General features: G+C 47.2%; 1 protein-coding gene across 2 annotated transcripts in view; it reads right to left on the minus strand.

Moving 5' to 3' along the window:
• LOC122110680 (zinc finger protein 665-like) overlaps positions 1 to 11279 on the minus strand; it is a 44596-nt gene extending 33317 nt beyond the window's left edge. The window contains exon 1 of one of the 2 annotated variants that reach the window (XM_042683288.1): positions 10680 to 11279. In XM_042683288.1, coding sequence (XP_042539222.1) covers positions 10680 to 10910 — 231 coding nt within the window. In that variant the 5' untranslated portion in view covers positions 10911 to 11279. Of the gene's footprint in view, positions 1 to 10237 lie in introns of both variants that reach the window. The other variant, XM_042683289.1, reaches the window with a different exon arrangement.
• Positions 11280 to 11753: the final 474 nt, after the last annotated feature.

The raw sequence follows: 11753 nt of genomic DNA on the forward strand, positions 1-11753 counted from the left end.
AAAGAGGCACTTGTTCTTTATATTCTGTCTCTGAGTATCAGGAAACTATCGCCATCACCAGCACCTTATGCACAGTGAGTTTCAAACTTCCACACCTTCCTATCTGTAGCTCAGTGTCTTTATGACTGACAGCAGGAATGAGTTACATCCAGGACACCTAGATTCTGCAGAAGCTCTGCAAACCCAAAGCACCCCTACCTAGCTCAAGTCTGGCTTCAAAAAATCCTCCTCTCTTCTGTTTCCTCATCCTCCATCTGGGCTCTCCACATGTCTCCCTGGCTGCTGGAACACCACGGCTCACCTCGGCTCCTGGTTCTTACCCACGCCCTCCTGATGACTGTGGAGCATCAGCTCCAGATCCTGATGGCCTGAGGGTGGGAGCCAGGCCTGTAGATGTATGTGTGTGGCCTTGGGATGTCACCTGTCCCCGCCATGACAGTGCATCCTGAGAAATTCAGATCCAACCTGAAACATTCCCCCTGGGATGATCAAAAAGAAAAAAATGAGAGACAGTCTTCAGCAAAATGGCTAAGGAATAGCATCCAGTCCTCACGGCCTTCTCTTGGTTGTCTTCAAACCACGGTCCTCAGATACCAGACTCCTGAGTAGCTGGGGTGACAGATGTGAGCCCCAATGTATAGCCAGATTGTCATTGTTCTAATTATTATAAACATCATGAAAAATGTCTACGATTCCTATACAACCACATCTGGGTGCAGGTGGCTCACGCCTGTAATCCTAGCTACTCAGGAGGCTAAGATCTGAGGATTGTGGTTCAAAGCCAGCCCGGGCAGGAAAGTCCATGAGACTCTTATCTCCAATAAACCACTAGAAAACTGGAAGTGGCTCTGTGGCTCAAGTGGTAGAGCGCTCACCTTGAGCTGAAGAGCGCAGGGCCAGCGTTCAGGCCCAGAGTTCAAGCCCCACAACCAACCAAAAAAAAAAAAAAAAAACTGTGCTGGGCTCTGGTTTTACATGTGTTGTTACTATTTTATCTACATGGGACCCTAATGGTGTGGAGAACAGGACTGGGGACAGAGTTTTGCAATTCCCAAAACTGTATCAGGCTCCATGTCAAATTAAAGTCTTAACTCCTCAACCTTCATGGAGCTTAATGGAATCATTGTTTTCTGTCAGGAAGAATTTGACAGAAATGAATTAAAACTTCTGGATGGAAATCATCAATTGCTCAGTAATTCTTTTCTTTTTAAAAGGTTATTTCATGGACTAAAACATGGATACACTCTGAATAGAGCAGCAGCAAAGTTTAACAGGAGCAGTTCTGTATAACCATCATTAAGAAAACGCTAGTCCGCTTGTGTGTGTCCTGAGGTTTAAACTCAAGAGCCTGGCTGCTGGGAAAGTCTTCAACACTGAGCAACCCCTCATTCCAGATCTGATTACATTCTCAACTTTTTTTTTTTTGCCAGTCCTAGGCTTGAACTCAGGGCCTGGGCACTGTCACTGAGCTTCTTTTGCTCAAGGCTAGCACTCTACCACCTGAGCCACAGCAACAGTTCCGACTTTTTCTGTGTATGTGGTAGTGAGGAATCGAACCCGGGGCTTCAGGCATACTAGGCAATCACTCTGTCACTAAGCCACATTCCAAGCCGCAAATTCTCTACTTTTGAAATACTTGTTTCATCTCAAAAGCAAGATGAATTTGTCTTCTTGGAAGACCAGTCAGTAGTCTTTGCTACACGACAGCCACGGTGGTCATTGCATGCATGGTCTACCATTCTGCATCACCTTGGTCATATCCGGTCTTGCTTGCATTCATGATCCATAGAGAATAAGTCTTTAATGGCCGTGCGTGGATGGATCATACCTTGCTGCCCTCTGGCAGGGCTTCTTTTGGGTGTGAAGCCTGCAATGGCATGTGAAGTTGGAACGCCAAATACACACCATGCTGCATATGTCACACGCATAGGGGCCCTTGCTGATGTGGGTCAGTTGGTGGCACATAAGATTTGGCTTAACAGAAAATGCCTTCCCGCACTCTGCACCGGTGGGGCTTGTGTCCTGTGTGGATGGCAAGGTGCCTGTGGCATTCTGAATGGGATTTAAAGGTTTTCCTGCACTCACCGCACACAAATGGCCTCTCCTCATTGTGCATCCTGTAATGGTGTGTGAGATCATTTTTTTGTTCAAACCCCTTCTCGCACTGGGCGCAGTGGTGTGGCTTCTCCCCAGTGTGTGTCCTGTAGCCCATGAGTAGGGAGACGGCATAGCAGAACAACTTCCCACAATCCTCACACTTATGTGACTTGCAGCCAGTGTGCAGAGCCTGGTGTGCGTCCAGGGAGGCATGCGTGGTGAAGGCCTTGCCACACACGCACTGCAATGACATGTCTCCAGTGTGCATCCTGCTATGCTGGAAGAGGCAGGAGACATAGCTGCCTTCCCGCACATGGCACACTTGTGTGGCCTGAGGCCAGTGTGCACAGACTGGGTGTTACAAGGACAGAAAGTGAGTAGAAGGCCTTACCACACTTTTCACAAGCATACGGCCTCCCCCAGTGTGTGTGCGGAGGTGCACAGTGAGCTGGGAGGCCTGGCAGACTGCCTTCCCGCACTCAGCGCACCTGTGCAGCTTGTACCCTTGTACTCGGCCTGGTGCCTGGTAAGGCTAGACAGCATGACGAAGGCCTTGCCCCACTCACTGCAACTGGTGCAGCCTCTCCACTTTGTTCCTCCTGCCGTGTGCACTGAGGCACCGCATCTCTGAACGCCCTCCTGCACTCGGAATACAGGTAGGGCTTTTCGCCACTATGTCTTCGCTCATGAACCAAGAGATCACAAAGTTTGGAGAAAGCCTTCTCGCACGTGGCACAGTGGTGCAGCTTCTTCCCAGTGTGGCTCAGCCAGTGACACTCCAGGGCCGAGGGGTTGCAATACGCCTTGCCACACTCCCTGCACTTGTGAGGCTTCTCCCCAGTGTGTGCTTTGGGTGTTCGCATGAGTATTGGAGAACAGATGGAGGCCTCATCACCTGTGGAGACAATGTGTGTGTTCCTACTGGAGGGGCTCCCCGAGGGTGTGACATGGGGGGGGCCTGGTGAAGACTGACATCTCCACCTCAGTCCTCACCCCTGGTCCTTCACACAGGAACGGTGGGAGCCCATGCAGGTGCTCCTGGAGGGGCTGTCCCAGCCACAGATGGGCTCGTGGGCTGCTCCCCTGCGTGACCCCCCACCCTCCTGCTCTCCACCACTGCCCTCTTCTCTGTGGACCACAAGCACCCCGTTAGCACATCTTTCAGCGCCACTCCACTCCCACTCCCACTCCCATGGAACTTTCTAGATTTCCTCGCAGGAAAACTTGTCAGTGCCTCCGTCCTCATGACTTTGGGATATTTCTCTCCTACCGCTGCCCGTGCTGGGTGGTAATTCTTTAATTATATATCTAGGAGAGGTACCTGCAAGATATAAAGTTCCCATCTGATTAATCACATAATTAAGTATTTCACACTGAAAGAGAGAATACCACAGCAAATCTTAGACACACACTAAGGAGCCGTATGAACTCTGAGAAACATCAAATCGAACATTTAGGAACACAAAAGGAATTAGGATTCTTTCATTGGAAAGTGGATGATATGGAATCCAACTGAAGAGAAGGAAAGCCTCATTTCAAAGAAGCTATGAAGAAAGCATGCATCCTGAGCAAGTCGATGGACAAGAAGAGAGGATTCTCTCCCCCCCCGCCCCGCTCACCCTAACTGGGTCCCTAACTGCCAAAAGCTATATAGTTGGTTATATCATAACCAAAGAGAAAAAAACACCTATTTATAACATACTGAGTTTGTACAAATAAATGCCACATATCACACAATATGTTGTACTGAGAGCAGTATTCAGACTGAATCAACAGGCAATTTTCAATTGCAAAGTGGAGGTTAGACAAGGGAAAAGAATTTAACAATGCTAAAAAAGAAACCAAAACCCCAAACACCAGGATTATGAATTATAAGCTGCCTACACCCATTGATAGCAAACAGATTTTAATATTAACAAGAGGGGTTTAGTAGATATGTTGCACAATACATGCTGATTACATTAAGATGCTGGTAAAGTTACCAAAAAAAAAAAAAAAGTAACTCATGATAAAATGATCAAGTATTTCTTCTTTTAAAAAAAATGCAAAAGAATATGTGTTGGAGAAAAAGCATAAAATACAAGTGGGGCATGTTCAACCATAGCTCTAGGTGTGTATCTGAAGGAAATGAAGTCAGTGTACAAAAGAGACGCTGGGGTACTGCACACTCACCATTAGCTGGAGAACCAGCCTGAACCGCTTCAATGAACACAGGAAATAAAGTGGAGACACAGAATGGCATATTACTCTGCAGGACAGGGCACAAGTGGGGACATTCTAAAGTCCTTTAGGGCTCACAGCAGAGACACTTTAGTTTTCCTGCAGAAAACACCCCCCTGCCCACTGGCTGAGGATAAGAAACCAGGCTGCAACCTGAGATCACTGAGGAAATCTCTCTAGCCCCAAGCCACCATGGTTTAGGGAATACCCCTACACAGAAGACTTAGGAAGTTGGCCACAATTAAATGCCTAAGAATCAAGTCTGTGGCTCTCATCCTGTTCCCCATGTAGTAAAGGAATAGATAATGGAAGAGAAGAGACAGATTACCCAGAAACCCAAATCACAGTCTGGGATAAGAGGATCACCCCCATAGACACATGGGCATCTCCCATTCTCTCTGTTCCTTGAGTCTCATCCAGAGGCTCTGGAATGGAATCTGAGGCCTGCACGGTGCCAAAGGAACTCAACATTCTCTATCCATCATTCAGCCCACTGGAAATACTGTCCTACTGTCTCTGACATAAGAGGATTCCAAATCTATTCATCAAAAAGAAGAACTGGGAATGTGGCTTAGTGGTAGAGTGCTTGCCTAGCATGCATGAAGCCTTGGTTTGATTCCTCAGTACCACATACACAGAAAAAGCTGGAAGTAGCACTGTGGCTCCAGTGGTAGAGTGCTAGCCTTGAGCAAAAGAAGCTCAGGGACAGGGGCTGGGAAGGTGGCTCAGTGGTAGAGTGCTTGCCTTGCATGCCTGAGGCCCTGGGTTCGATTCCTCAGCACCACATAAGCAAAAAGAAAAAAACTGGAAGTGGTGCTATGGCTCAAGTGGTAGAGCGCTAGCCTTGAGCTGAAGAGCTGAGGGACAGCGCCCAGGCCCAGAGTTCAGGCCCCATGACCGGACCAAAAAAGAAAGAAGCTCAGGGACAGTGCCCAGGCCCTGAGTTCAAGCCCCAGGACTGGCAAAAAAAGAAAAAAAAAGATGACATTTTCAGAGAAATTGGGTGAACCTGGAGAAATGACAAGTGAAAGTAAGACAGGCTCTGAGGGATGAAGCCAGCTGTATTTCTCTCCTTTGTGAGATCAAATCTAAACTAGGAATAAGCCAGACACTACTGGCTCATGCCTGCAATCCCAACTATTCAGACCACTGAGGTCTGAGGTTCCCTGTTCAAAGCCAGCCTGGAGAAGGAAAATGTATGAGACTCTTATCTCCAGTTAACTACCAGAAAACTGGAGTAGAGCTGTAGCTCAAATTGGTAGAACATTAGCCTAGTACCAATGGGGTTCAGGGACGGTACCCAAGCCTCAGGTTCAAGTCCCATAATGGACTAAAAATAAACTATTAACATCTGTGACATGTACATAGGTTCTTATGCCCTGATACCCCAACACAATGGCTGCCAGAGTGGGTCCCAGGATGCCACCTTTTCCTGAACACTGAGCAGATCATTTCACAGAGGATATACCAGGAAGATGAAACAGGTCTCATCTGGGGATGGTGCAGATTAAGGAGGAGAGGAGGAAGTGGCCAGAGACAGCATGAAATAGTGGGCAAATGTCACTATACAGACTCAGATGTGAACACACCATCCCCAGCCCCTGGACAATCAGGATTCCTCCTCGTCATAAACCAGGACAGGAAGTTGGGAGCCTGCAGGGCTTGAGGATGGGAGTACTAGAATTCCAGATCTTTTCACTGCCCCAGCTCATTCCTATCCTTCCCCTGGAGCTTTGTCATGCAACCTGGTTCAATCGGGAATCCCTGCTCCTAAGGTGATTCCTCACCCAGAGTGTGGAACCTGGGGTCTCTCCTGTCCATGTAAGCCATGGTTCCCAGAAGTTTCCTACCAAGTTTGCTTCCTATTCTTCATCTCATCATTTACCCTACTAGAAAACAAAATTAATTTACGTGCTGGTAGCCCATGCTTCTAATCCTCACTACTCAGGATGATATCTGAGATCAGTCCTAGCCAGCCTGAGCAGGGAAGTCCATGAGGCTCCTATCTCCAGTTAAACACCAAACAAGCCAGAGGAGAAGCTATGGCTCAATGGTGGAGCCCCAACCTGGAACACAGAAGATCAAGCAAATCCCAGGGCTGGCACCAAAGAGAGACATAGAGGGAGGAGAAAGAAACTAGAATGAGACATTTTTGTGAAGGACTTCTTTGCTAATAATTTTTGTTTTTTTTTTGTCAGTTGTGGGGCTTGAACTCTGGGCCTGGGCACTGTCCCTGTGGTCTTCAATTCAAGGCCAGTGCTGTTCCGCTTGACTCACAGTACCACTTCGTTTTCCAGTAGTTTATTGGAGATAAGAGTCGTACAGACTTCTGCCCAGGCTGGCTTTGAACCGTGACCCTCATATCTCAGCCTCCTGAATAGCTAGGATGACAGGCATGAGCCACTGGCACCCGGCTTAATGATCATTTTTTCTAAAAAGTAGTTTCATCTCTATTGACACCATTTGGAGACTTGGATGTAAGCATTTGATGAATATTCCTCAAAGCAGGGTAACAAGCTATTTTTCACACGTGGTTGTTTGAGTGGAGGTAACTTCATTCTTTAATTCCCTAGTCATTTGCATTGTTATCAGTGGTGATTTTGAACTGGTCATTTCATCACTGTGCTCAGGAGAGGATTAGGAGTGATTCCTCAACATGGGTTTCTGGTCTACCTTATTGCATGTGACCCCATTCCTCACACCTGGACCCTTCTGGTCTTGCTGACCATCCCTCAATGCTGTTGTTATTTCCAGAACTTGTATTTGCCTGTGTCTGACTTCTTGTGTTACCACAGCAATCTGTAGTTTCACAGATGTGGCAGCAGATGACAGGATTTCCTTCTTGTTCCTGGTTTAGTTGTAGTTTGTGATGGAAATAGGCTACATCTTCTTTATGCATTCATCCACAGTTGAGCCTGTGACTCTGCTGCTCTGAACCTGGCTGACTTTGCTTCACACAACCATGTCCAGTGTCGCTCATTTCTCTGCAGACACCATGGAGAAAATGGGTTGTTTCTTGGCTGTGGTGAATAGTGCTGCAATGGATATGATGTTCAAGCTTGGACCTACATTTCCTCAGGAATATGACCAAGTGTGGATCATATGGAATTTGTATTTTGAGTTTTGGTCACAACCTCCATACTGATTTCCATAGTGGCTGCATTCAGTGGCATTCCCACACAGTGTGTTTCTTATATTCTGCATTGGTGAGTCTTTTTTGTTGTTTTTAATGAACAGAAGTGAAATGAAATCTTATTTTGATTTGCAATTCTTTTATGGCCAGAACCGTTAGACTTCTTTTAAGAATAAATCTCCAAACAGCAAACAGGAGTAGACTCATGATGTTTGTTTCTGTAGCCTTTATGTTTTCTCTGATGGGCAAACAGGTGCTCACCGTGTCTAACAGTCCCTAATCACTATTGCTTCATGGGAAACTGACTTTAGATATGCAACCACACATTACAATACAAAATGTGCTGGGCACTGGTTTTATCACTTGTGTGCTATTGCTTTTTTTTTTTAATCTACAAGGGACCCTAACAATGTGGAGAATAGCACTGGGGACAGAGTAGAGCTTCCCAAAGCTGTCAGGTTTGATTTCAAATTACAATCCTAGATACTGAACTTTTATATAGTTTAATGGTATTGTTTTCTGTCAGGAAGAATTAGACAGAAATGAAATAAAACTTACCTGGATAGAAATCATGAGTCACTCAGTATTTTTTCTTGCAGTTGTGGGGCTTGAACTCTGGGCCTGAGCACTGTCCCTCAGCTTTTCAGCTCAAGGTGAGCACACTACCACTTGAGCTACAGCACCACTTAGTATTTTTTTGAAAGGATATTTTTATTGACTAAAACATGGACACATTCTGAATAGAGTAACAAAATAACAGCAGTACTACATAATTATCCTCAAGAAAATGCTGTTCTGGTTGTGTGTGTATGCGTATCCCTGAGATTTAGGCACCTGCTAGGAAAATGCTCAAACACAGAGGTACCCCAAAGTCCTCATTCTAGATCTGATTAAATTCTCCACTCTAGAAACTTTTTTTTTTGGTCAGTCGTGGGGCCTGAACTCTGGGCCTGGGCACTGTCCCTTAGCATTTCAGCTATAGGCTAGCACGCTACCATGTGAGCCACAGCACCACTTCTGACTTTTTCTGCTTATGTGGTGCTAAGGAATCGAACCTAGGGCCTCATGTATGCAAGGCAAGCACTCTACCACTGAGCTACCTTCCCAGCCCCTCTAGAAATTTCTTTCATCTCAAAAGCAAGATGAATTTGTCTCATGAGAAGACCGGTCAGCAGTCTGCTACAGGACAGCCACCATCATTCTGTGCAGGGACCGCCATTCTCCTGCTTCACCTCCATCACTTCTCTGAGTCTTGTGTAGCCTGGTGCTCACTTGTTCCAAGAGCATGGTGCTGTGCTCACTTCTCACTGGTCCCTTCAGCTCACATTTGGTGCTGTGCAGTGTCCTCATGAAGATGGGGTCAAGGTGAAGAGCATCCAACAGAGGGCAGGGGTCAAGGTAAAGGGCGCCCTACAGAGGGCTGGGGAGGGAGGCCTGCGGCATGGGTGATGTTGCATATCTGTTCTGCACCATACTCCTCCCCTTCTAGAGGTCGCTGTGTAGCCTTGGATTTCAGAAGGAATACTCACCTTTCCCAGAGTTTGCATAGAAATAATCCTCACAAGATGGTGAGACCAGCCCTTCATCGACCCCACCGGGGAGAACCTGCCAGGCAAGCATTTCATTAACAGGGCTCAGCCATAAAGGCACAGTACCCAGAATCATCACACTTGGGAGACAGGAACGCATGGCTTCTGGACATCGCTGTACACTGTATCTTGCTGTGACCAATTCTCGGCTTGGCATTCTTTGGCAGATAGAATTCTAAGTCCACAGTGTAGAACCAAGGGACCAAGGGCTCCCAGTCATGTGCAGAGGTGAGCGCTCTGCCGGGATGGTTTCAGCAAAGAAGCTGGTTCTCATGTCCGCTGACTGAGGTGCACATTTGAGCCTCTGCTGTGTGCATGACAAGATTTCCTGTGTTCTGCTCTTGGTGACAGCTATTCTCACAAACTGTTTAGAAAGTCAGTTCTCAGCTATAGAGCTCAGACTGCCCTCAAACTCTCCATCCTCTGCTAGGATGACAGCAGGACCCACCCCACTCAGCAGCACCCCTGAACTCCCACCAAGCAGTTCTGTCATCCTTGCCTTTATATTCTGTTGAGGAGTCCTCAAGAGGTCAAGTTAGGCTGCACCACACCCTGCTGCAGTCACTTGTGAGCTTCTGCTGGGCGTGAGCCCTGTGATGGCTGGTGAGGTTGGAACTTCAGCTGAACACCTGGATCCATGTGCCACATGAAAGGCCTCTCCCCAGGATGCATCTGGTGGTGGCACTCAAGATGCATGTTCTGCACAAATGCTTTCCCATATTTTGGCACAATTGCAGGGCTGGCACTCTGTGGGGTTGGCACAGCAGGTTCTGAGGTTGGAGTGGGAATTACAAGCTCTGCTTCTCTCACCACACAACTATGGCCTCTCCGGAGTGTGCATCCTATGGTGCCTAGCAAGGTGTGTGGCGTGCGTGAACTCCACTCCACACTCCGTGCACTGGTAAGGTCTGTGGCCATTGTGCACAGCTTGGTGTTGGATGAGGGTCTGGTGCATGCTGAATGCCTTGCCGCACGCGTCACATGCGTATGGCCTCTCCCCGGTGTGTCCTGCGATGCACTGCGAGACCGGTGACATGACTGTATGCCTTCCCACACTCGTCATACCTATATGCTTTGAGGCCAGTATGCACAGTCTGGTGTGCTCTGAGGCAGGTACGTGTGCTGAAGGCCTTGCTGCACACATCATAGGCATACAGCCTCTCCCCATTATGTGCCTTGATGTGGTCTACAAGGATACTTTTCTCCGTAAACCTCTTCCCGCACTCGGCACAGCGGTACGGCCTCTCCCCGGTGTGCATCCTGTTGTGGTGCACAAGGCCATGTTTCTGCATGAACCTCTTCCCGCACTGAGCACAGCAGTGAGGCTTCTCCCCAGTGTGCGTCCTGAGGTGCGTGGCAAAGCCAGAGGTGTAACTGAATGTCTTCCCGCACTTGGCACAGTGGTACATCTTCAGCTTCGTCCCACTGTGCGCAGCGTGGTGATTGGTGTGTATATAGAGCGCAACAAAGGTCTTGCCGCACTCACTACACCAGTATGGCTTCTCCCCGCTGTGCGTCCTGCGGTGAACGGAGAGGTTGGACATGTGTCTGAATGCCTTCCCACACACTTTGCAGAGGTACAGCTTCATGACGCTATGGCATCACTCGTGATGCAAGAGCTGGGAATGTGTGGAGAAAGCCTTCCCGCACTCTGCACAAACATAGGGCTTCTCGCCACTATGGCGTCCCACGTGATTCACGAGACGGTAACGTCTGGAGAAAGCCTTTCCACGCTGTGGACAGAGATATGGCTCCATGCTGCTATGGCTCCGTCGCTCGTGATCCATGAGATGGGAACACAAGGAGAAAGCCTTCCCACACTTAGCACAGCAGTGTGGCTTCTCCACAGTGTGGATCCACCTGTGATGCATCAGGGAACAGGGCTGACTTTGAGATAGTTCTCCACAACCACTGCCTGCTTTCGGTGGTAATTCTTTAATTACACAGCCAGGAGAGGTACCTCCAAGATATAAAATTTCCACCTAATTAATCAGAGTTAAGGATTTTACCCTGAAAGAGAATACTACAGCAAAACTCGCACACACACACAGAACCAAGCCATATGAACTCCATAAAATACAATATTTATGAACACAAAAGGAATAGCATTCTTTCATTGGAAAGTAGATTACTAAGAGAAGGTAAGCCTTGTTTCAAACAACCTATGAGGAAAACGTGCATCCTGAGCCAATCTCATCAGGAAGACAGGATTTCCGCCCCCCCAACACACCTAATTGCCAAAAGCCCTATGTTATATTATAAGCAAACAGAAAAAAAGCCTATTTACAACATATTGACTATGCACAAAAAAATGCTACATATCACACAATATAATGATCAGAGCCAAAAGCAGTTTACAGAATAAATTGACTGATAAATCTGAATTGCAAAGCAGAGGCAGGGGGGAAAAAGTAAGAACTCAATACAACAATGCAAAAAAAAGACAAAAACACCTGCAATATATCAATATATACAATAAACTGCCTACACCCACACACAGCAAACAAATTTTAAAACAATGTGTGTTAAATTGTGTAGTACAATGCATGCTGACTATATTTAGATGATAGTCAAGTTACCAAAAGAAAACCCAAAAAAGTAAACCATAATAGAACAATTCCCTTAAAAAACAGTGCCAGTGGCTCACGCCTGTAATCCTAGCTACTCAGGAGGCAGAGATCTGAGGATCACAGTTCAAAGCCAGCCCAGGGAGT

Source organism: Dipodomys spectabilis, unplaced genomic scaffold (genome assembly GCF_019054845.1).
Source record: "Dipodomys spectabilis isolate Male_0828 unplaced genomic scaffold, ASM1905484v1 ptg000080l, whole genome shotgun sequence".
Classification (NCBI taxonomy): Eukaryota; Metazoa; Chordata; class Mammalia; order Rodentia; family Heteromyidae; genus Dipodomys; species Dipodomys spectabilis.